A 12,799-nucleotide genomic window follows, 5' to 3' on the forward strand; every position below is an offset into this window, starting at 1 on the left:
GACAATTTGATTCTTAACTTGACCCATCCACACTTACTGTTTCTGAATAATTTTAAAGAATATTTAATGTGCAGTGCAGCCAGCTCTACAATGTACCCGTATTTCCCTAGCTCTTAACGAACCCTAACTCTTCTCCTGAAGCCAACAGTGATTCTCTGCAAGAATAATACCGGACAAGAATTTGTTCCCAATTAAAACCGCATCGAATTCAGTGCTTCAGAGCAACTTAAGGTGAATTTTAGACTTATGTTTAATTTAATGTAACACAGCCGAAGTATGGTTTTTGATGAGTATGGCTTATTCACAGAAGCAATGAGGTAGACAATTCAAAGTATAAAGACTGTGTTTCTCAAAATAGGCGACTCACCAGTAGGAGAGAAATGACCTGTGAATGTGTCCCTAGCTGGTGATCCTCTTCCATATTCCACCTCCCTGAGCTGAAACCAGACCACAGTAAGGATCCAGGCAGGTATCCCAGACCTTGAGTATGGGCGAGCAGGGATAGGGACCTCAGAGGGAATAAGCCAAGGGCTTGACAGTTTAAAGATGTAGCTGCTTCAGGTTGGCCCCCACCAGGGTTCCAAACTTTGGGGTAATATGAAGAGCTTTATATGTTTGGCTTTCTTGTGTGGAAATCTTTATTCATAAAAATATTACAAAATTACCTGCAGAATCTACGCAATGTTCATGGTTGGCAGCACTTATAAAACTTCATAGTCCCTTGAAATGTAAGCAACTCCTTATCCTTTGCTTTTAGAGATATAAAATTTTCACAAGAACTGCCTCAGGAAGTCATAAGGGGCTTGGGCCACTATCCTCTTTTAAAGGAAGCAAAAGCTAATGCCTCAGACTTTAGTGGAGAGGTGTTTTTCTTGTGCTAACATAGATATTTTTCTCTTGAAAAAATGGAAGGTACAGTCTCAGTTTTTATGACTTATATACTCATAACTTGAGTTTATCTTATTTTTTTTTGAGTGAATGAACCATTCAACTTGACTTCTTTTTTATCATCCTGCTCCATATTGCTGTGAAATGGCAGCTCTTGGGTAGACATATGATAATAGCAGGTTGATCTATGAATATGGACATTCATGATAGTTTTATTTTGGTATTCTGTCATCCAAGATTTTAAAGGACTTTATAACTGTTTGAATTAAATCTGGCAGTAAGTCTCTCTAAAAGATAAGCAGAAGAAAGTATAAGGCTCCCTGGTTATAAATGCCTCGAGGGAACATATTTTACCAAAAGAGTAGCTCAGGCTCCCTAAATGCAATATTATCTTCAAATGTCCTAATGATATTTACTTTCTATTTTAAAGGGAAGCATACATTTTTTTCTTCCTAAGTGTCCTCAAATTAATGAAAATTTCCATTTTCATGGTTCATTTATATTATTCAGTTCTTTATCAATAAGAAAATAGAAATCTAACAAACTACAGAAATGTACAAGGTCAATAACCAGCAGCTTATTCATAGTTATTGTCAAGGATATCTATATTTTGAAAGGGAAGGCATCTTTTAAATACTTTGAATCAATGACACATGGATTTTGCCTGCCACATAATAAGTACTCAATCAGTTGCCATTGTTATGACAGTGTTAGTAAAACAAAACTGATTTCTATGCATATATTTCTAGGTTTTGAAATTTTGTGCAATCTGGAAGCATCATTAGAGAGACTTTTTGTGGTCAGGAATGTTTTCTGGCTGCTATGTAAACTGCACCTCATAGTGTAGAAGAAATTGAAAGAGAATTGCTCTTACTAGAAGTGAATTCTGTAGACAGTAGTACACAGTCTATTGTTGTCCCTCTTCTAACTACAGATTAATGACACAATTTACATGGGAGTGCAGACACAGGACAATTTACTCAAAATAGATTATGTGCTCATGTGCTTAAATGCATCATGAGTTACAAATTGATTCAAGTTGCCAGGTCAAGTGGAAGCTACAAATAATTAATATTTTAGTGGCATTAAGTTATGTGTAGTATTAGATCATTTGCTTCAAAGTCCCTTTTGGTAAAATGGAGATTAAAACAGCAAGCTGCATTTGGTCATGGTAAAAATTGAATGAGATAATTTATGAATAGATCCAATGTTGTGTTGGGACAGTTTCCCAAATCTGAGGTTAGAACATATGGCTGGACCAAGGAATCATTTTCTTTTCTACCTACTTACCTTCCTTTCTACCTGTCATCATCTATGTCACCTATCCGTGCTTCTACCTAGCAGCCTAACATACTGATATTTTTCAGACATGTTCATGGTTAATGTAAAGGATATTGAATATTTGAAATGGATGTATATGTGCTATGTTGTATTCATTGTTCACACACTTTCAGTAAAATACTCATTTTCCAATGGATGATTCACTTTACAGCCACCATCTTAATTAATATAAAAATGCATGAGAGCCACAACAGAGATTTAAAGCAATATGGAAAGAAAACATGAAAGATCAGAAGAATAAGAAAATATGGTGCCTGTTTCCTGCTTGTTTTTAGAACATGAACAACATTTGATTACTTGCTAAATAATTATTTCAAATTATAAATTACCCTCATTATTCCCTGCCTCCACCTCTCTTATTTATTGTCTGCTTTTGGGTCATCTCACTGGTAACCTAAGGTGCCACCATATGAGATGACTACAGTAAACAAAAGATAGTAAAATAAATCATCTTGTACTTGGTTTAGGAAAATGCTGTAAGATTAGAATAAATGGGGGTGAAATTCTGGAAAGAAACAAAATTCAAGGATGATTTTATTCACCCATGATACCCTTTTGTCCTGGTACCATAATTAGTTGAAAGTTTACCAAACATAGACTTGTGGCTTAAGATCTAAACACTAGTGCTAAACCTTTACAGTTCAGATACTATCCTGTCATAATTTGGACCACAGTACCTCACTTCTATTCTGTGCACATGTTTCCAATCTGTAAGAAGAGGACGGTAGTATCAATTTCATTTCCCAACAGAATGGTATATATTAAGAAGTCTGTAAAAGGCATTGATGATATTCTCCCTCAAAGAACAGATAGTTTTTCACTACCATATTGCTGCTTTGTTACAAATGCAGTGTGGGAGATTGCCATGTGGACTTCAGAATAGTTCAAATACATGTTCCTCCCAGGCATTGTTAAGTAAGGACTCTATGCCATGCTGTTCACAAATAATCATGCACTTATCTCTTGCAGCATCTCTGGTTTCACAACTACAATGTAATTCGTTTCATCTTTTCATCACGGTTTCCCAAATGCAGTTCTCAATTCGATGTTATGCTGCTGATCCAAGAAAAATTTTTGGAAGACTCGGTAGCATGGTTCCCGACCTCCTGACAGTTATTAAAACCAAAAGCTTTTTTCAGCACCAAATGTTCCACATATCTATGTGTCATAGCTGCTCAGAAACCCACCCACGAGCCAATAAATCTCTCAAAAGTGGAATGAGAGACACAGTCAAGAGGGCCACAGAACAAGAGTATCTCCACATGACATCAAAATGCCTAATATATTTAGAACGAGAAACCTTACCTAGCATGCAAACACATTTGGCACTTGGATCAGGGTTCTCAAATAAGATTTCGCCACACCTCTGAAATAGAAAGATAGCCATAGTTATTTTAAGATTTCCTGTCAGGATTTCCAAGGCACATTTGTCCATTAAACCTGACATCACTTAGACATTACTATATACTTCTTCTCTTTGGTTACCTGAGTCTAGGGACCACAGTCAGAAATGGAGACTTTGTTGGTGTAAAATACTTGGGGAGTAAATTGGGAAATGTTGTTCCTGCACGTTCATGCCCCTGCCCAAAGCTGTGTGTTCCCATGAGAAGTTCTGGTTAGGGATGTACTCGGTTCCTAACAGTTTCTATTTCAGTGAAAAATGTGCAGTTTATTAGACCCAATACTTTTAGGCTTATCACTCTTACAATTGGTCTTAATTCAGCACCTGTAATTATTCAAAACTACCCTTGTAATCAAGTACAGATACCAGCAAACACAGGCTAGGTGGCTTGTACTTAGCTCTGTAATCTCGGGAGAAATGAAGGAAGAGATGATGACAAGTAGCACTCATAATGGTTTTCCCCAAACCCACAGACTCAGGTGTATATCAATGTTCTTATCTATATCTTTGTTTTTTATCTTGCTTGTTAAAACGCTGGTACAAAGAAACTCCACAGATGACATCAGTTACTTGAGAAGAGACTGCATCTGTGTGATGAACATGATTGGCAAATTGTTCGTATCTGAATATGTAAGTAAATTCTTCAACTCAGCAGTAATGTAACAAATAATTAAATAAAAATACGTGTGAAGAACATGAGCGAGCAAGGGAACAGGAATGTTCAGTAAACATGGAAAATACATTCCGCCACACTAATAACTTGAAACAGGCAAATGATAGATAAAATGAGGCCTATTTTGCACTAATTGACAAAATTTAGAAGTCTAACAATAACAAATGTAGAGAAATGGATATTCTCAAACACTAGAGTTGGACTATAAAAGGACTGAAATGCTTTGGAGAAAAACTGGTAAAATTAGTGTAGTTGAGGGGCCAGCACTGTGGCATAGTGGGTAAAGCCGCCACCTGCAGTGTGGGCATCCTGTATGGGTAATGGTTCAAGTCCTGGCTGCTCCACTTCTAATTCAGCTCTCTGCTATGGCCTGGGAAAGCAGTAGAAGATGGTCCAAGTGCTTGGGCCCCTGTACCAGCCTGGGAGACCTAGAAGAAGTTCCTGGCTCCTGGCTTTGGATTGGTGCAGCTCCAGCCATTGTGGTCATCTGGAGAGTGAACCAGGGGATGGAAGACCTCTCTCTCCCTGCCTCTGCCTCTACCTCTCTGTAATGCTACCTTTCAAATAAATAAATAAATCTTAAAAATAATCTAATGTAGTTGAAACAAACATTCCTGTGACAGAACAGGTGATTTCTTAGACTTGTAGCTAGAGAAATTATCACATGCAACTTTGCTAATATAAAGCAGTTTAATAATACATGATTCATAATTGGAATATCACACACAGTTAAAATGAATTAGAATTCTAGGTACTGTAAAAATATAAAGTATGCATATATAAGATATGAGTATATTCAAATTGCAGCATATTTAAGTTGCATAAAATAGTTTTAAAATCATGTAAAATGTATTAAGTCACCTATGTAATATTAAGTCAAAAAGTCTCCATTTTTATAAAGTTGAAAATATCTAAAAATAATACATATTATTTATAGCTATATTAATTTGTAGAAAAAAACATAAAACATGCAATGAATAACAAGGCGTCAAACAAAGGGAAATGAAGTGTTGGAGTAGGACACACAAAAGTTATTACTTTTTTATAATGACTGATCTCCTAAATTAGTGTCTAGATTTTTTTCTAGGTTGGACATATTTCATAAGAAAAACATTTTCCCCTTTATGCAATATTCTGAATGTAAAAATGGCCCACAGCACCATGCATCTCTGCACGTACTCACTTCCCTGGGCTCTTGGAAGGCCCTGGAAGCAGACTGGCCTGTTTTCACCACTTATTTCCTGCAACCTCAGGCAGACTGAGAACAGGCTAGGTTCCCTTATCTCCCCCATCCTGGCACTATGCACAGCTTGGCTAGTTTCACCTCCATCAGGATTTACTGTGCCTACACTTTATAAGAAAAGGTAATTTAAAAGGAAAAGAAGTTCCCAGATGTGACGTGTTCTTCCTAATGACAAAATCCTCTGGTACGAAGAAGGGATGGGTTGAGAGGGGGAAAGGATGACACTATTACCTGAAGGTCAGCTCACTGCTGTGGATGACCTATGTGTATGCCAGGAGATGGGCAATGGACTTGGGGATTCAGAGAGAAGAAAGCTGCTTCGGTGGATCAGGAGGGTGGACTGTGGAATAGGGTGGCTGGGTTCAGCCGAAGATGGCAAGAGGGCATTGCATTCCAGATGAAGAGTCTGTATCTTTTTTTTTTTTTTTTTTTTTTTGACAGGCAGAGTGGACAGTGAGAGAGAGAGAGAGAGAGAGAGAGAGAAAGGTCTTCCTTTGCCGTTGGTTCACCCTCCAATGGCCGGCGCGGCCGGCGCGCTGCGGCCGGCGCACCGCGCTGATCTGTTGGCAGGAGCCAGGAGCCAGGTGCTTTTCCTGGTCTCCCATGGGGTGCAGGGCCCAAGCACCTGGGCCATCCTCCACTGCACTCCCTGGCCACAGCAGAGAGCTGGCCTGGAAGAGGGGCAACCGGGACAGAATTCGGCGCCCCGACCGGGACAGAATCCGGCGACCCGACCGGGACTAGAACCCGGTGTGCCGGCGCCGCAAGGCGGAGGATTAGCCTAGTGAGCTGCGGCGCCGGCCAAGAGTCTGTATCTTGAGCATTCCCCAGCTACTCTGAAGACCTCACGTGATGTTAATCGTGCCATTCAATCTCTGCATGCCTCCTTTCTTCCCAAGTGATGTGAGGATGCCAACATGTGCCAAGTCGGGTCATCGAGGGCAAATGTGGGAATTAATGACCCATCGAGTCTGGTCCTGCCGTTCGTTCCTGTTTTGTTTGTGTTTTGGCAGAGCTTAGACCCTTTCAGTTTGCTAGCACCTACTTCCTGCACCACATGCTTTTTCAAGTGGTATTTTTATGATCTGAAGGAGTTAATAATTATTTTCAAATGGAAGAGGTTCCTAAAATATTTTCAACTTCTTGGCTGAATAAAGCACTCGGAAGCTCTCGCAGGCCAACGATCCATATTCCTGGTCCTACAAGGCGATGACTCCCGAGAGCTACGATGGAAGAGTTTCCTTCTTCCTCGGCAGGGCCTTCCCGGGGGTGAAGGGTGGAGGTTGCCTACCTCCCTGGGGCTGCTACAGCCTTCTATGTGCCACTCCAAACAGCAGTGTGGGCCGTGGGGGTCTTGCTCTCCTCTCTGGCCAAGAACAACTCTAGGAGGAGTTTCTGAAACTCCTGTGAAGCATACATTCCTTAAGAGTCATGGCCTGCCAGGGTTCACTGATCAGACAAACTCATTACCAAGCAGCAAGGGTGCGTGCAGAGGCCGTTCCAGTGAGGACAAGGCAGTCCTCTTCCTTGTCTTCATCTCCCTGGAGGTCTGGAAATGGTTAAGGTACCTTTCACCAGCTCTTTAATTGCCCTGTCTTGTAAAATTACCTGATGCTGGTAGCAGATTTTAAAGCAATGCCCAGAAGGGAGTCTGATCGTTCTCAGGACTTGAAAGGAACCAGATTCTTTCCAGTGCTTTTCTCTCATTGATGCCAGTGTTTACCAGGCCTGCACTGCCAGGCTCCTGCTTGCTGTGCAACCCAGGGAGATGACCCAGTTTAGGAGGTTAATTGGGCCAAACCACAAGGTCCAAGTCTCAGAAAACTGCAAGCCCCACTGTGGGTGAAGGTTGTGAGGCCCTGTGCTCCCCGGTGCGCCAGTGGCCTTCCACGCTTTGGCTGTGCTTGCTGGGATTTCCTACCCAGCAACCTCTTTTGGGTGACCCTACCATGGCACTGGGGTCTAATCACTAGGATTCTGCCCAATTCTCTCAAGTAACTACCTTTGTTTGGTCTTCTGGGCTTGAAATATGGAGACCAAATCCCCTCGGAGTTCCCGTCTCTCCTAGCCAACCCTGCCTCCCAACAGTAGAGCAAAGTTATTGAAATGCCCGTTCAAGGGCCTGGATCCCTGCCAACAGCAGAGAGCTGTTCCTGGCACCTGCTTGCTGTCTGTAGCACACAGGATTTGCTGTACATGAATTCACAAGTGTCACAAACTTATTGCCCTTGCACACTATAAATGATCAAGCTGCATTTATTGTTAGTGTTCCTAACATACTTTGTCATTGTAGCCTTGATGCCCTTAACTAATACGAGGCTCTTAATAAATCTTTGTGGACTAAATGGGCTAAATATTTGGGCACTTTTAGCATTTATTGAGCCCGCATGGCTAAGCATCGTTTTAAGTGCTGTACACCTGCCAATGTATATTCTCATTATATTTTTTCAACTCAGTAGAAAATTGAGGTAAAGATAGTACCACTCACTGTAGAATGCTCTCTTCCAGTGAATGAGAGAGCAAATACTGGCAGCCTACCTAATGCTTAACCAAGAATCACAGATTCCCAAATATTGGTACGTGGGGTCTCCTCATTGCCTTGGCCAAGTGGACTGTTTCTACTAGCAACCCCTTCTCTCACTTATTAGCCACTGGCTATTTGCAAGGGGGTTGCCACCTATTGAAGGGTAAGCTTCAGATTAGACTGACCCCAGTTCAAATCCTTCTGCTGCCCCCTTTATCTACTGTGCTTTCATGGGCAATTTATTGAGTTTTGCCAAAAATGCTTTCTTATCTGTAAAGCAGAGTAATATTATCTATAACAAATTATCATTGCAAATTTAGTTTTTAATTAATTATAAATAAAAATGTACTGACAATTATTATATGTATAATTATAATATATAAATAAAAATGAACAAATTTAACAGCCATTGAAATTCTATTTCAGTTCCATACTATTTAGGATTAAAAGCAAAATACTTCTAATTTTACAATATCAGAATATTTCACAAATTGTTTGCTAATTTCCATTTCTTAAAAATGTAAAAAATAACTAATTCAGAAAGAAAAAAATGAGTACTATAAAAATATTACACCTATTATTCTCAATAGTCAAGATGTAAGATCAACTCAAGTGTCTGTCAACATTTGAATGAAGAAAATGTGGTATATAGATACACACTAGGATATTATCTAAATATAAAAAGAAAGAAATTCTGTCTTTTGCAGTCATATGGATGGAACTGGAGGTCATTATGTTAAGTGAAATAAAGCAGACACCAAAATATAAATACCATATGTTCTCTCTCATATGCAGAAGTTTTAAAAAGCCAATTTGAACTTAGAATAGTGATTGCTAGAGGTTGGGAAATGTGAGCATTGGGAGAAAAAGGGAATTGGATAACAGGAACTAAAACACAGAAGTAGTGAAGTTCCAATGTTGCTTTGCATAGTCAGTGACTACAATTCACAAAAAAATATATTATATGCTCTGTGAAGAACTGGACAACAGGAGCTGGTAGGCTCCAAAGAAAAGATAGGGCAATGGAAATGCTAATTGCCTGGTTTTAACAGTTTATGCTGCCTTCATGTGTTGAAATATTGCATTGTACCCCATACAATGTGCAAGTATTGGATGCTAATAGACATTTTTAGAAAATATTTTAAATTAATGAAATATCGCATCTATAGGTTTTATTCATTTATTTGAAATGGAGAGTGAGAGTGAAAGAGAGAGAGAGAGAGAAAGAATTAAAGATATCTTCCATATGCTGGTTCACTTCCCATATGCTTGCAATAGCTAGGTCTAGACCAGGACAAAGTCAGGAACTTGGAACTCAATCAACATTTCCTACACATGTGGCAGGGGTGCAAGTACTTGAACCATCACCTGTTGACCCCAGGGTGTACATTAGCAAGAAGCTGGATCAGGAGTGGGAACTGGATCCCAAGCACTTCAATATGGGATAGATATGGTTATCCCAAGCAGTGTCTTAACTACTGTACCTCAATACATGTCCCAACAGTTTTTTAAAAATTCAACTATATTTCCATGAACTAAATCATATGGTCTAGCAATATGTGAAATAGAATCCATTTATTTTCAGTGAATTATATTTTTTCATAGATGTAGTTGTGAAAATTTGATATTTGGAGTAATTTAAAAAAACACATTACTCAAACTCCTTTCTTAAATTTTATCATATAATATTCAAATATTGGTTATTATACTATATTGATGTACTCAAATAAGTTATTTAAAATAAGTGTTCACATTTTGCTCTTATTGTCCAAGTGACAGAACTTCCAACTTTCCTAAATCACTTAATATTTTTCTTATACCCTTTCACTTTTCTGAGTTCTTGCTATCACTCACAAGTATTAATCTTTCGGCAAGACTACAGCAGGTAGTCATTTTAGATAAGGTGTCTTGATATCTTCAGAAAGGAGGAAACATCGGAAAGTAAACAAAACCAGACACAAATCATCATTGTTTGCAAGTTCATCCCAGTGTCAGCTGACACAGTAAGAATTTTTGCAAATAGGTAATATTAAATGTTATCATCAAATAATTAATAGGTTAGGCTTTTTCATTTCCCTCCTCTGTTTTTTGCTTTTCATTTTTACGCAAAAATTAATTCAATAAGCGAATTAAGTGCCCATATAATTATTGGAGAATTGAGACATAAATTGGGTCTCTACATGTGACTTTCAGAAAAACACTGCAACACTGACTCACCTGGATGTGAGCTCACCAGGGCCACAGTTGGAAAAGCAGAGAACCCAGAGGCACTATTGAATTGTTGACATGAAAAACACACAGCATGGCAGTTAACCAGGGATTAGAAAGCCATTGATGCAAGTGCCTTTTAATTCAGTGATGCTGCTGACTAAACATTGGCTGCTACTGCAGAAATGCAGGAAAATCCAAACATCTCCATGATTGTGCTTGATAGTTCATGAAAACAAAAGAACCCTTACATTTCATTAGACTTCTTTTATAAAACAAACAAGCAAATAAAAATCCAAACAAACAAAAAAAACCCCATAAAACTGAGTTTCCAAAGCTTAAGAAGTACTATGGTCAGACGATCAAGAATTTCCTGCAGTTTGAGGGGAAGTGAATCACATCCCATCTGTCCCAGGGACAACTGAGACACTCTGGAGTAGGCAATGTTCCAGCACAGGCTACCTTCACCCTCACCCTCACCTGTTCTCTAAGTACTTTGCTGCTGCAAATTTGCCATACAATACATGAATTTCTCAAGTGAGGTTTTGAGTAAACAAGGCAAACGCCTGCATAATGATGTATTAATTGTGATTGCATCAGCTTTATTTGCTCACCACTGAATCCCTAAATGTCTGGGACAATGACTAATGCATAACGGGCACTCCCAATGTTAATTAAATGGACGAATGACTAATTCCTTACTGAAGTTCTATGGGATAGACTGAAATCTGGAGTAGCAACATCTATGCCACCATAGATGCAGACACACAATATGTAGCTGCAGTGGGATGGTAAAGGGTGAAATCTGCCATTGAGAAGACATTGAAAAACATCTGGGTCACTTCCCGTCTCTCAGTTCTCCCCAACAGAGAACTGAACAGTGCTAATCAAAGTCAGACGTCCAGAGGATAGGGCTGGAGAGAAAATGGCTTAGGTCCACAGAACACAACAAGATAGCCTCTGTTATGAGTGGGCGCTGAGCCTAGTGGTTTAGACAGTGGTAACTCACATCAGAGGGCTGGGGTTCAGTTCCCAGATCTGGCTCCTGATTCTAACTTCCTGCCAGTGTAGATCCTGGGAGGCAGCAGTGATGGTGCAAATCATTAGGTTCCTGCTATCCACATGGGAGGCTGAGATTGTGTTCCTGAATCCTGGCTTTGGCTCCAGCTCAGCCCGGGCCAGTCAGTTGGGGAGTGAACCAATAGATGACAGCTGTTTATCTATTTGTCCATCTCTCTGCCTCTTAAAAAATGCTTTTGTTAAGAGACTGAATTCCACAGAGCCTGGAAGTTTCAAACCCCATTAATGTCTATCAAATGAGTAAGCAAACACAAAGGTATAGAGTGCTCACTCTATACAGACTCTATACCATGAATGTGGCCGCAGAATTGAATGAGAGTCCAGTGAGGTCCAGTCCTCAAGAAGCGTATAGCCTAGTCTGAAGTCAGAACATAGAAGGCTATGGGCACTTCAATCATGGATACCCAACCCTCCCTGGGATTATTAGAGCAACCTTCCAGAGGTGACCACAAGCCTGCGTCTGGAGCATAGGAAAGAGTTACCTGGCAAAGGAGAGGCCCTCTGGGTGCAGATAGCTGCCTGTGTCCGATCCAGAATCCCTGTTAGGATGCTACAAGGAGCCAGCAAAGACAGAAGGAAAGCTGTGAGGGTCCAAAGTAGAGGGTTTACTCAAAGTGGTAGTCACAGGTGAGACTGGAGGAAAGTAGGGGCCAGTAGGGATTTAAGAAATCTATATGTGGGTTGGACTAGAAAGTTCAGGCTCACTTTTTCTTTTTCTTTTTTAATTTGACAGAGTTAGACAGACAGAGAGAGAGAGAGAGAGAGAGAGAGAGAGAGGCTTTCCTTTTGTTGGTTCACCCCCCAAATGACCGCTACAGCTGGAGCTACACCAATCCGAAGTCAGGAGCCAGGTACTTCTTCCTGGTCTCCCATGCAGGTGCAGGGCCCAAGCACTTGGGCCACCCTCCGCTGCCTTCCCGGGTCACAGCAGAGAGCTGGACTGGAAGAGGAGGAGCAACCGGGACTAGAACCCAGGACCCATATGGGATGCCAGTGCCTCAGGTGGAGGATTAACCAAGTGAGCCATGGCGCTGGCCAGGCTCACTTTTGAGGAGCTAGGATGCTTAATGAATTCTTCCAGTGTTATAACAAATAATGACAATGTAATGGCATCAGTTGTGTGTCATCAGCAGCACTGGCTGCAGTAGGTATGTGCCTGTCTACCTTGAAGACAGCACCAAGACAGCAGTGTTCTTTATTCCTTTCTCTTGAGTTATTTCATGGAATGACTGCGAGCAAAAGAATTTCCCAGCCACCCAGCGGGGAGCTCTTGTGAGGCAGACTTCCACCCCTGCTGAAGCCATTAGCACCTACTGTTGAACACGTCCAGTGTCCCCAGCTCCCGAAAGGACGAGGCCTTTTCAGTCTCCTACTTTACAGTGGCCCAAGTCCACGTTATTTTATGCAGTCCTGCCCACTGCGTGGGTGGCATAGTCAGGC

At 40.6% G+C, this 12,799-nt stretch overlaps 1 protein-coding gene across 4 annotated transcripts in view; it reads right to left on the reverse strand.

Moving 5' to 3' along the window:
• Positions 1 to 12,799, reverse strand: part of PDE7B (phosphodiesterase 7B) — a 380,291-nt gene that overhangs the window by 236,285 nt on the left and 131,207 nt on the right. For 3 of the 4 annotated variants that reach the window (XM_089332644.1, XM_089332645.1, XM_008263552.5), the window contains one exon: positions 3,535 to 3,595. In XM_089332644.1, the coding sequence (XP_089188770.1) occupies positions 3,535 to 3,541 (7 nt within the window). In that variant the 5' untranslated portion in view covers positions 3,542 to 3,595. Of the gene's footprint in view, positions 1 to 3,534; positions 3,617 to 12,799 lie in introns of those variants that run through there. The other variant, XM_002714841.5, reaches the window with a different exon arrangement.

Source organism: Oryctolagus cuniculus, chromosome 5, assembly GCF_051225735.1.
Source record: "Oryctolagus cuniculus isolate XC-2025 breed Fujian yellow rabbit chromosome 5, ASM5122573v1, whole genome shotgun sequence".
In the NCBI taxonomy this organism is placed as follows: domain Eukaryota; kingdom Metazoa; phylum Chordata; class Mammalia; order Lagomorpha; family Leporidae; genus Oryctolagus; species Oryctolagus cuniculus.